This window comes from Hemitrygon akajei, chromosome 14, assembly GCF_048418815.1.
Source record: "Hemitrygon akajei chromosome 14, sHemAka1.3, whole genome shotgun sequence".
Lineage (NCBI taxonomy): Eukaryota > Metazoa > Chordata > Chondrichthyes > Myliobatiformes > Dasyatidae > Hemitrygon > Hemitrygon akajei.
Window position 1 is genome coordinate 63,599,086 of NC_133137.1, and position 11,620 is coordinate 63,610,705.

The window sequence follows — 11,620 nt, forward strand, 5'->3', positions numbered from 1 at the left end:
GCAGTGTGTAGGGACCCCATCTCTACAGATGGCTGAAAGCTACTTACAACAGTAATACTGAAGTCTATGCCACAGACATCATGGGCAGCTAGTTTCAAGGTCAGTGAGAAGTGCATCATCATTTACCATTGCCAGTGACCATAAAATCCAAGCCAATATCTAGTATTTAATTAAAGGCCAGTGTGAAATATCATGCATGGTTTTAAAATTTCTATTTTTGCGATCCCTTAATTATATTTAGCTCCACATTTACAGTCATAAACTGTACATTATATTGATATAACCATGAATAGGAAAACATTTCAGTTGGCAGAATATTGTTTCTAGTCATTATTTTATCACTGGATAAAATGTGTAAAAGCAGAAAGTTAATTTATTCATTTACTTTTCTTAGGACTATTCATTGCAAGACCATATCTCTTTCAATTGTGAAAAGTAATGAACTATTAAAACTTTCAAGGTTAATTATGTTAAAAATACTGAAGAATATTCTCCTGATCAAAGCTTTATTTTCCCTCACATACCACGTTCACCACCCAGGATTTCCAATACCATGCACAAACTTCCCAAAGGAGAGCTCAGATGATGCCCGCCTCGGTCATGAAACAAAATCCCTGGCCATCGTCTTTTGTTGACAATAAAAGGAAAAGGCAATATCAGGAATGAACTGAGTTCTCATGCAGGGTCCGATCTGAAACACTGACCTATCATACTCTTTCAGATTTATCCAGTGTAAATGTCCAGAGTATTTTCAATTTATTTGCAAGATTGTGATTTTCTTTCATATTCTAAATGCCTCACATAAATATAAAGCCCTCAAACTACATTCCAACATATTTTTGCATATGGTGCAGTTTAATGTAGTCACTTTATCAAACTTTTAAAATTGTTCAATTTGAAATTGCAAATAAAAAACATAGTGTGATATAAAATTTACACAACTTGTTAATTCAGCTGGGGATAATACAAATATGACTTCATCTCTCAATATAATTAGATGCACTCACTGTATAAATATATGCAATCAAGTCCCATGGGACATCTCTTTGTGAAAGCAATGACCAGGGACTGAAAAAGCAAAAAGAAAATGAAGAGTGAGATCAAATATAGGAAACAAACAGGCTAAATAGTACAAAAAAAACCCAAAGATCTTCACAGGGAAAATTTCGTAATTTAACTGTCAAACTTAAGAAAAATTAGAAAGAAAGAAAATCAAACTATATAAAAATGGAGAAGTGAAAAAGAAAGAAAAAATCTGGAGATCTTTGAAAGCATGATAAGCAGTCTGCTCAATATTTCTAAATCCTATGATTATATTTAAAATGGAAACAGCCTAGGTAATGGTAAATCCTAGATCTACACTATAATTGACATGCCTCAGTAGTACTAATGATAGACAGATAACCACAGTATCTTCTAATCATCTTCTAATCCTTGCAAGGATGACCATCAATTCTTTTAAAGACCACCTTCATTTCACTTTCAAGACCATCTCTTAGCTTTTTTTAAAATCACTGCCTCAGCTTGCAAGTCTTTGGCTTCTGTTTTAATCTTCTGTATGTGCAGCTTGCTCCTTTCCTTGTTAAATTGGACTAACTTTCAGGTAAATCCTCTTGCCAAAGCAGCCAGATCAGCCCTCTGAATGACAAGATTACACTGACAATTCCAATTACAAAGGTAGGAGCAACACTTTAAAGATAGATAGATAGATAGATATTTAGATAGATACTTTATTGATCCCAAAGGAAATTATAGTGTCACGGTAGCATTACAACTGCACCAATATAAATATTAGAAGTAGAAAGAATAAAAACATAAGTTACCACAAACAGTCTAACAGGAGGAGGTCGTCCTTGCTTTAATCCATGATTAAAGCAAAAGCCAAAGTATATAAAAAAAGAAAATAATATTTGACATTAGAAATGTACCTGAACTGCAGATCTGCCCCGATCAACAAATCTCTCCCCAGTAACTTCACTTTCATATTTCATCCATACAACTTACAGAAAATTAGCAATATATATATAAACTAAATAAGAACAGCAAACATCATCATGTAAAGATACAGATACTTCTCTTGCAGCACATAGTTTATAAAAATTCCTCTTGTAAAATGGATTCCTAGAAGCCACCAGCACAGTAACACAATGCTTTACACTACCTGGGTTCAATTCCTGCCACTGTCTGTAAGGAGTTCGTATGTTCTCCCTGTGAATGCATGGGATTCCTCCGGGTGCTCCGGGTTCCTCCCACATTCAAAAGACATACCAGTTGGTAAGTTAATTGGTCTTTGTGAATTGTCCCGTGATTAGGCTAGGGTTAAATTGTGCTAGGTGGTATGGCTTGAAAGGCCAGAAGGGTCTACTTAATGCTGGATCTCCATAAATAAATAAATAGATAGATAGATAGATAAATGCATGCATGCATGCATCAAAACATAGTGACCATACAGCTTTATCGTTATATAATTATAAAAAACTGAATAATTAATCATATTCAGACTTGTATTTCACTGTAAAAGTACTAAATGCAAATTAGTAAACTATTTTAAACTAGAGAGATCATTAAAACAGTACAGAGTGGAAGCTGAGTCTGTACATGGGGAAGGTTGGTGAAGGCTTTTGTTCCATTTGACAACGTCATATATCATTCCAAAATGCAAGACCAAGAAGAAAATCACATACCATCCCTTACAAGTTTACTCAGTTATGTCAAAACTGTCATTAGCTATCAACGGATGAGGAGCCTGCAAAGTGTATCAGAATAGGTTCAAAACCCTCAGAAGTTTGTTAGTGGAATCAATTCCACAACTATACAGATAATGAGTTTATAATGAGGTTACTTCTATGCCTCACCTTAAGCTTCATGAGAAGCTAACACTTTGTTTGGTGGTTGCAAATTTCATTTACAAATCCAAAAGACACTCATGGGTGCCTGTACCTCCCTCTGCAATTTCATTAGCAAACCTCAATCAATGAGGATTAGCAATAACATCTCCTCCTTGCTCAGCGTCAACACTGGAGCATCTCAAGGCTGCATGCTTAGACCTCTTTTCCCTATAAACATGACAGTCTGGCTAAACACAGCTCCTTTGCCAAATACAAAATGACTGCTGTTGAACAAACCACAGATGATGATCAGTCCTTGTATAGGAACAAGATAGGGCACCTGGTGAGTGGTGCCACAACAATTTCTCACTCAACGTCAGTAAAACTAATGAGCTCGTTCATGACCTCAGGAAGGGGAAGGACAGCAAACACAAGCCTGTCTACACTACAGCAATCATCTTCTCCACATCTACTCCATTTAGGCTTTTCAATATTCAATAGATTTTAATGAGATCCCCCCTCATTCTTCTAAACTCCAGCCAGTACAGGCCCAGAGCCACCAAACACTCCTCATACACTAAGCCTTTCATTCCCAGGGTCATTCTCTCGAACCTTGTCTGGACCCTTTCCAATGTCAGTACATCTTTTCATAGGTAAGGGGCCCAAACCTGCTCACAATACTCCAGGTGTAGTCTAATCAATGCCTTAAAAAGCCTCAGCATTGCATCCTTGATTTTATATTCAAGTCCTCTTGAAACAAATGCTAACATTGCATTTGCCTTCCTTACCACCAACTCAACTTGCAAGTTAACCCTTAGGGAATCCTGCACTAAGACTCCCAATATCACCACCTCTGTACAGCAACACTTTGAACACATTGTACAACAATGGACATTTTATTCTAATTGTGTTCTTTCTTGTGCAAATTCTAATCTAACACTTAGTTTATATTCTTCTTGTGAATGTTGTGTCTCTGATGCTATGCGCCTCTGATGCTGCTGTAAGTATTTTCATTGCACTTGTGAATACATGAACTTCTGCATATGAAAATAAATTTACTTTTGACTTCAATGTAGAAAATCACAGCAAGAAACTTATCAAACAAAATTTGACAACAAGCCACATAGAAATGTGTTAAGAGCACTACCAAAAGATTGGTCAAATAGGTGGACCATGAAGAATGAGAACCAGAGATTACTGAGAGATAATTTCAGTGCTATAATGACTGCCAGTCATGGAGCAATTAAACTGTACACTTGAATTGATAGAGATGGCTACCCAGGAAGGCTGCAGAATATTATGGAATGTGGAGGAGAGAGGTTATAGTAAGATTTGAAAATAAGAATGAGGATTTTTAATTTTGAAGCATGTGCAGTAAAGAGCAAAGGAGGGCTAGGGATATGTTAGAATAATCAAGCCTGGAGGTAACATATGGACAAGGGTTCCACCAGCAAATGATCTGAGGTAGGATGCAGTCCAACATATATTGAAGGCAAAAATAGGTAAACATCTCTCACCAAGATTGCAAATGGTCTGATTCAACTTCAGATAACAGCAAGGGGAAGGCTTAAAATAAATGGCTTGAGGACAGTTAATGTGGCATCCATTATTTCCACGAGACCATGGATCTGTGCTCGGAAAGTCTTGGAGTGTCCTCCCCAGGGCGCGGGCCTGGGCAAGGTTGTATGGAAGACCGGCAGTTGTCCATGCTGCTAGTCTCCTAGTCTCCCCTCTCCACACCACTGATGTCGTCCAAGGGAAGGGCAAGGGCCGATACAGCTTGGCACCAGTGTTGTCGCAGGAGTGGCCAGAACGAGGTCGAAGGCAATGTCGGACTGCCTGAGGGACTCCAGCTCCTGATTTGTCCTCAGAGTTTACTCCCGAAGCCTTTCCCATGAGTGGGTATGGCCACAAGGCAGCGGAGGTTTGAAATCAGAGTTTTCCCTCTTTTAGATGGACAGCCTTCCCAGGCTGATGAGCTCCATCTACCCGACAGCTAAATAATTATACTCCCAGAATCTGAGATGCAATATGCAGCCTCTTTCATAGGTATTGTGGGGATTCTAATCTGCTATCCTTGGATCAGTAATGTGGTAACTCTTACACAGAATTTTTATAATGTGAAAGATTTCATTCAACAATAACTCCCTGGTCATGCCAGGACACAACTTCTTAACTCAATGAAACATTCTACCATCTGAAGTGATGCTATACAGCCTTCACAGAATTTTTATCCCTGTACTTAGACTTTTTGATTATTTTTTTCCAAACTTATAAAAAGGCTATCTCTTGTAAAATGCAGAAAATATCATCCAAGAATACAAATTATTTAACCAACAAAGAAACCATAATCTTAACAAAGCACTTAACAGGAAACAACATTATGAACTCTAATCTGAAGACTATGTACCCAATATATACTTAACAGTAATTTGACTTTGCTGTGTTTTAAATCATTTTCAACTTTGCAACAAAGTATTACAATGCCAACTGTGTTACTGAATACTATAACCTTTATGACCAAGAGATTATTAGAAGCCAAAAGCAAGCAAAAAAAAACATGTTGTCCAATTTCTGGTGTTCAACTCTACAAGATCTCTAGTGCTAGTAATAAGGGAGGCTTATAAGTAAACCCTTTTGCAATAGACAATTTGCTGCAAAATTACTGCATCCCCCTATTAATTTGGTGAAATGTTATTTTAAAGATGCCTTAACTACCAAAGCTTTCACTGCTGGAAAATGGAACATTTTCCAAATTAGGTCTCCAAGAGCAATATTGAACATTTCGATGGTCATTAATATGATTCACTGGTACAAAGAATTGCTCCTTTTGCCTATCTCATGAATCTGCTCTATCACCAGTATGTTTTGTTTCATTCACTGTTCTTCTGATATCACCCTTCAGGGTGACTCGGGAGAAAGTATTGGAAGGATAGACAGTCTGTGTTTCCATTCACTTTATCAGAGAGTTGAGGTGTGTATTGCAGATTGCCCGTCCATAGACTCCTCATGATAAACTCCAGTAAATCAGAAAACCCATCTCTTAGTTGATGTACTAACAAAGTGCAAGCTTATATTAACCTTTGTGGCCAATCTCAGCTGGATGTGAATCAGGTTATCACTTCAAAGAGAGTACATTAATCTAATGCCCCACAACATACAGTACAGACTCTTGATCTATGTGTTAACTCAAGATCTGCATTAACAAGTATTTTGAAGGTGTATGTTGTACTGATGCGTAACATTATAGCATTATTTTGCTATAAATTAAATTCAAGGGATAAAACACAACAACTGTTCACAGAAAAGGAATGTATTAATAATATATTGTAAACATTTTAAACATAAATATTTACAAATAATGAAATACAGATCGATTCGGCAAATCATTAATGAAAAGTACAATTCTTAAATATGCCTGGCATAACAAATAAACATAAACTAATAACAACCTGACAATAGGGGTTTATCTTCCAAATCATTATGCATTTCAAAATTCTAATGCAAGAATAATCTGAATTTATGTAAAAATTGAAGCTGTTATGTGCATGCTTTTGAAAGAAAAAAATCAATAAAGTTTTTTTTCATTACAGGCCAAATGGAATTTCAGTGCACACAAGGAATAGAAGAAAGTGATATCTGGATAAAATCCATAAATTATGAATGCAATTATTTTATTCACACAATTAAAATTTCTGAAGCAAAGAGATGCTTTGATGCTGGGTAAATTTTAAATTAGATTAAGCCAATGTTTCAAGCTTTGATTTCTTTAAAACTACAAAAGTTATTACTGGTAGCACATTCCTCTATATGCAGAAGTTCAATCTGTATCACTTATAGCATTTGCAGTTCATTTCTAGATTAGTGACCATATAATAATAATTTAGCACAATTTTTGATCATAGAGCTGCAGAAAATTTTAAATGCAAGTACCAGACTCAAAGGCATTATGAACTATTTACAAACTTGACATGAAAAGCCATTAACACTGAGTAATCAAAGTATGAAAATAACACAAAATAACCTTTTCAGGCCCAAGGCAGTAACTATTTGTCAACAGAGGGCTACCTGCCAATCAAAGGAATGCCATGCAGTAAAGCAACACCTTCTACATTGAGATCATAGTGAAGCCAGCATGATAGCTCTGTGTTGATTCTCACCATAAATCCAATGAATATCTGTACATTAAATATGAAAACAGCTGCATTAGAATGCAAGGTTCTGTGTACATGTCATGGATGTAAATAGCATAGACTTTGAGAAATATTTTAACATTACAGTATACTGTAGTTCAACAGGACTATTCATTTTCTATTAAATAGAATTTGTTGTATTATTTTATCTATTTACATGCTTAAGGCAAGTTCTCTTAAAAAAAAAGTGAAAGACTAACCTTTGATCCTTTGATTGCAGCTGTAAACCACATGCACAAGTTTAGCTTTTTTGGCCATTTGAAGATACTGACGATCTTGTTATCAGTTCAGAATCTGATTATCAATTGATCCCATCTCAGGACTTTTTTAAATGGATGTAGATTTGGGGAAGAGTGCAGTCACTGTTCTACAACATTGTCCAAATGTCACTTCCTCAATACATTCTCAAAGATAAATCAGATTCTTAGCAAGTAGCAATCCAGAATGTTTTGCTGTGATCATCTTAAAGGTGCTTCCAGTTCAAAGATGAGGGAGATTTTCCATTTCATTATTTGATTGGTTCTCTAGTGTTAACAAGTATTATTTAACAATGTTCAAACTTCTGGTACTTAATCCCAATCTTCATGTGTTCTGACAAACCAGTTTTCAGGTCTACTGTTCAGGATAAATATGCAGATTTAAAATCTGTAACTAAACAGCCATGTCAAACAGTGCATTCATTTAGGTCTTTGTACAACAGGACATTTTCAATTCCATGTGTGCAACACATTAAAGGTATCATTTCCACAAAATATTTTCCAATTCTACAAGGTAAAAGACAGTCTATTGTTTAGCCAATTGTGTATATTCTATATATAAAAAAGGTAACTGCTAATCTTGGTCTGCAGTACTAGGGAGAAAATACAAAAAGCTCCAATTATCTCAATACACTGTTCAATAACTAATGCTTAAACATTTATGTTTGTTTCATAAAGGCATTGAAAAAATATATTATAAGTAGACATAAACACCATTGCATTGATCCATTCAGTACCCCATATTTGTCTTCATTACCAACACTCTTAAAATGAACAATTATATTTTTCTGCTTAATTTTAGAACAGTTGCCAGAAAGCAAACAATAAACACTATTGCAAAACCTCTAAGTGGACCAGCTCTGTAATTAATCATCTTCCAGCAACCTCATTCACCTGTTGAAGTTTCTTGAATACTTTGAAGAAATAAAGCAGAAAACACAAATTCAAATAGCCCACAACCCTTTCTCTTCACGGCAAAATTAAACAGAACTATTTCAAAAACTTACCCCCCCCCCCCACAATAACATAACAAAAATAAACCCATGGAATTTGAAGACGTTTGTTTTCTATCACTTATTAAAGGCACGACAAATGAAAAACGGAACTGTTAAATTAATGCAAATATTGATGTGCCCCTTTCCCTTCAAGTTTAAGTTGCAGCGCCCATGCATATACCCAATTTTATTTGTATTTATTTTTGTAAGATAAGGTATGATGTATAAAATTAGTTTATCTTTCCATCAAATTACTTTAACTTTTGTAATCTGTACAAACGCTGTCTTTACTTCAAAATTATTCCTCCTATAGATAAACCTAATTTGTATAGTTCAAGCACCCAGCTGTTGACTACAAGTCCGTTTCAGTATTTGGATCAATACAAAGTGCGTACAGGGGCTTCCTGATGTCCGAGGTGCTGTTAGCTTTGCAATGCGTCCCTGGGCCATAGTTCACGCCATCGCTGTTCTCTAAATGGTTTCCAACAGAGTTCCTGCTCTTTTTCAGATCTTCGGAGACGCTGCTCTCTGTATCGATGTCGTTGTGCAAATACTGAGCTTGCTCTTCATTGTCAGTCTCCCGGTGGTAGAAGTAGTTGAAGTTGGACACAATGACGGGCACGGGCAACGCGATGGTCAGCACGCCGGCGATGGCGCACAGGGATCCCACAATCTTCCCCGCCATGGTGACGGGCTTCATGTCGCCGTAGCCCACGGTAGTCATCGTGACCACCGCCCACCAAAAGGCGTCTGGGATGCTGGAGAAGTGGGATCTGGGCTCGTCAGCTTCGGCAAAGTAGACGGCGCTGGAGAAGAGGATAACCCCGATGAAGAGGAAGAAGATGAGCAGACCCAGCTCCCTCATGCTGGCCTTGAGGGTCTGCCCCAAAATCTGAAGCCCCTTGGAGTGCCTGGACAACTTGAAGATGCGAAAGACCCGGACCAATCGAATGACCCTGAGGATGGCCAAGGACATGGTCTGTTGCCCATTGGAGACATTGGACTGCTTCTCCGCTAGCTCGGTGCCCAGCGTGATGAAGTAGGGGATGATGGACACAACATCGATGATGTTCATGATGTCCCTGGCGAAGACGGCCTTGCTCGGGCAGGCGAAAAAGCGCACCAGCAGCTCCAGGGTGAACCAGATCACACAGGTGGTCTCCACGATGAAAAAGGGGTCGCTCAGGCTGTTGTCGCCCGTTCCCCGGGTGCCGTTGGCTGACTGGTTGTAGCTGCTATCCCGGTCGTCGCGGAACTCGGGCAGGGTCTCCAAGCAGAAGATGATGATGGAGACCACGATGACCAGCACTGAGACGATGGCAATGCCCCGGGCCGGGCTCGAGCTCTCGGGGTACTCGAAGAGGAGCCAAAGTTGCTTCTGGAACTCGGGCTCGGGCAGGGGCTTCTCCTTCTCCTTGATGAAGCCCTCGTCCTCCCGAAACCTCTCCATGGCCTCGGGTCCCAGTTTGTAGAAGCGGATCTCTTCGGCGAACATGTCGATGGAGACGTTAACGGGCCGGCGGATCCTGCCGCCCGACTGGTAGAAGTAGAGGATGCCATCGAAGCAGGGCCGGTTACGATCGAAGAAGTACTCGTTCCTGAGGGGGTCGAAGTAGCGCATCCGCTTGTCGGGGTCGCCCAGCAGGCTATCCGGGAACTGGCTGAGGGTGCCCAGCTGCGTCTCGTACCTCAGGCCGGCGATGTTGATCACCACTCGCTCCGAGCGCCCACCGCCGCCGTCCGCCACATGGCGCCGGTCCTCCTCCGCCAAGCTCTCGGGCGGCCCCGCCAGCTCGCACATGCTGCCCGCGGTGGGCACGGCGGGTCGCGGCTCGGCGCGGTCCTGGCCCGGGCGCGCCCACGAAGTGATGCCGCCACCGCTCCCTCCTCCGTCGCTGCCCCTGCTACTCGGACACCTGCTGTCCGCGGCGCCCCCGCCGTCCTCCAACCTCAGCAAAGCGATGTCCATGCCCGTTCCATTAAATATTCATCGGCGCTGCTGCCTCCTCGCTGATCTCGCAGCAGCGAATCAGTCGGCGCGAGGTAGGAGCGCCCGGAGACGGAGAGAAAGGATGGAGACTGAGAGAGAGAGCGAGAGTGTGTGCGCTGGGAACCGGCACTCAGCCGCGATGATCAAAACCTCACTGATAATCCCAGTGCTCAGTGATGCAAACACTTGCGATAACTTTAGCAAAATCCACGTCCGCAGTCTTTCCACTTACTCGTCAAACCTTATTCTAAATCCATAGTTCTCCTCACCATAAAACAGCATTTCCCCAGAATGTACCGCCTCTCAATCCCACCCCTTCCCTCACACTGGACTCGTTAGTACTGACGCTATACGACTTTTTAAAACCTATACCATATACACAACCACGTCCTTCCTCATAAATCTACCTAAACCAAGGGTTTCCAACCTTTTTATGCCATGGACCAATACCATTAAGCAAAGGGGTCCGTCCTACTTCATCTCCTAATCCCTACTTTACTCGGTACACTAACTCCCCAGATGCTTTACCTCACCTGTCCAAGGATCATGCTCATTGGAGCCAAATCACCAGCTTTAATTTTCCAGAAATCAGCCTTCCCGTCTTAAGTAAACACCATGATTTTAATGACAACACAAGTGGCTAGAATATGAAAATAAAAAAATCAAACTGAGTGTTATTTGGTTTAAATTGCATGCTGAGTGAAAGATTGTACAGGATGTTGCCTTGTTTATAAGATGGAGGATACAGAAGTTTGATTGTTCATTGAACAGTGAGAGGTGTCGCAATCTCTCCCTGACTAGTGAAACAGAACTAATCAGAAAACGGTCTCAGAACTGCAGCTATTTATAATTTGCATAAGGTATTCCAAGCTCACTGTCATTGGAACTGCTCAATTCAAACCATCCTCCTCCTGTTTGTAAAGCTTAAGTGTAAAATATGGCTACTTCATGGTATGATTAAATAGTTTACAGTTTTTAATCCGGGAGCTTTAGAAGTGGAGTTTGTGCATCATGGCATTCAGTCAAACAGCAAGCTTGGCTTTGCATGGCAAATTCCAATTTAGATCCGTCCCCAAGCAAAGATTCTTCAAAGGCAATCCGACCAGCACAGTTGTCTGGCAAGCTTTTTAGATGTACTTGCAGTTAAGTTTTAGCCACCACAATGATTCTCTATCTCTACATTTCATTCAATAAAACACTGAAGACTGACACTCTTTTCAGAAGATTGGGAAACAATATGATCCAACCTCTACATCAGACTGAGGACATTTATTTATTTATGGATTAAAGAGCCAATTTTATAAAAATCTTGTTTACAGTGGAAAGACTTAACAACCAGGGAACTATATACAGACCT

At 39.8% G+C, this 11,620-nt stretch overlaps 1 protein-coding gene across 4 annotated transcripts in view; it reads right to left on the minus strand.

Annotated features, from left to right (window-relative positions):
* The window catches only part of LOC140738638 (potassium voltage-gated channel subfamily A member 2-like), a 185,783-nt gene extending 174,397 nt beyond the window's left edge, over positions 1–11,386 (minus strand). For 3 of the 4 annotated variants that reach the window (XM_073066239.1, XM_073066236.1, XM_073066237.1), the window contains exon 1: positions 7,222–11,386. In XM_073066239.1, the coding sequence (XP_072922340.1) occupies positions 8,626–10,242 (1,617 nt within the window). In that variant the 5' untranslated portion in view covers positions 10,243–11,386 and the 3' untranslated portion in view covers positions 7,222–8,625. Of the gene's footprint in view, positions 1–6,139; positions 7,007–7,221 lie in introns of those variants that run through there. The other variant, XM_073066238.1, reaches the window with a different exon arrangement.
* Positions 11,387–11,620: the final 234 nt, after the last annotated feature.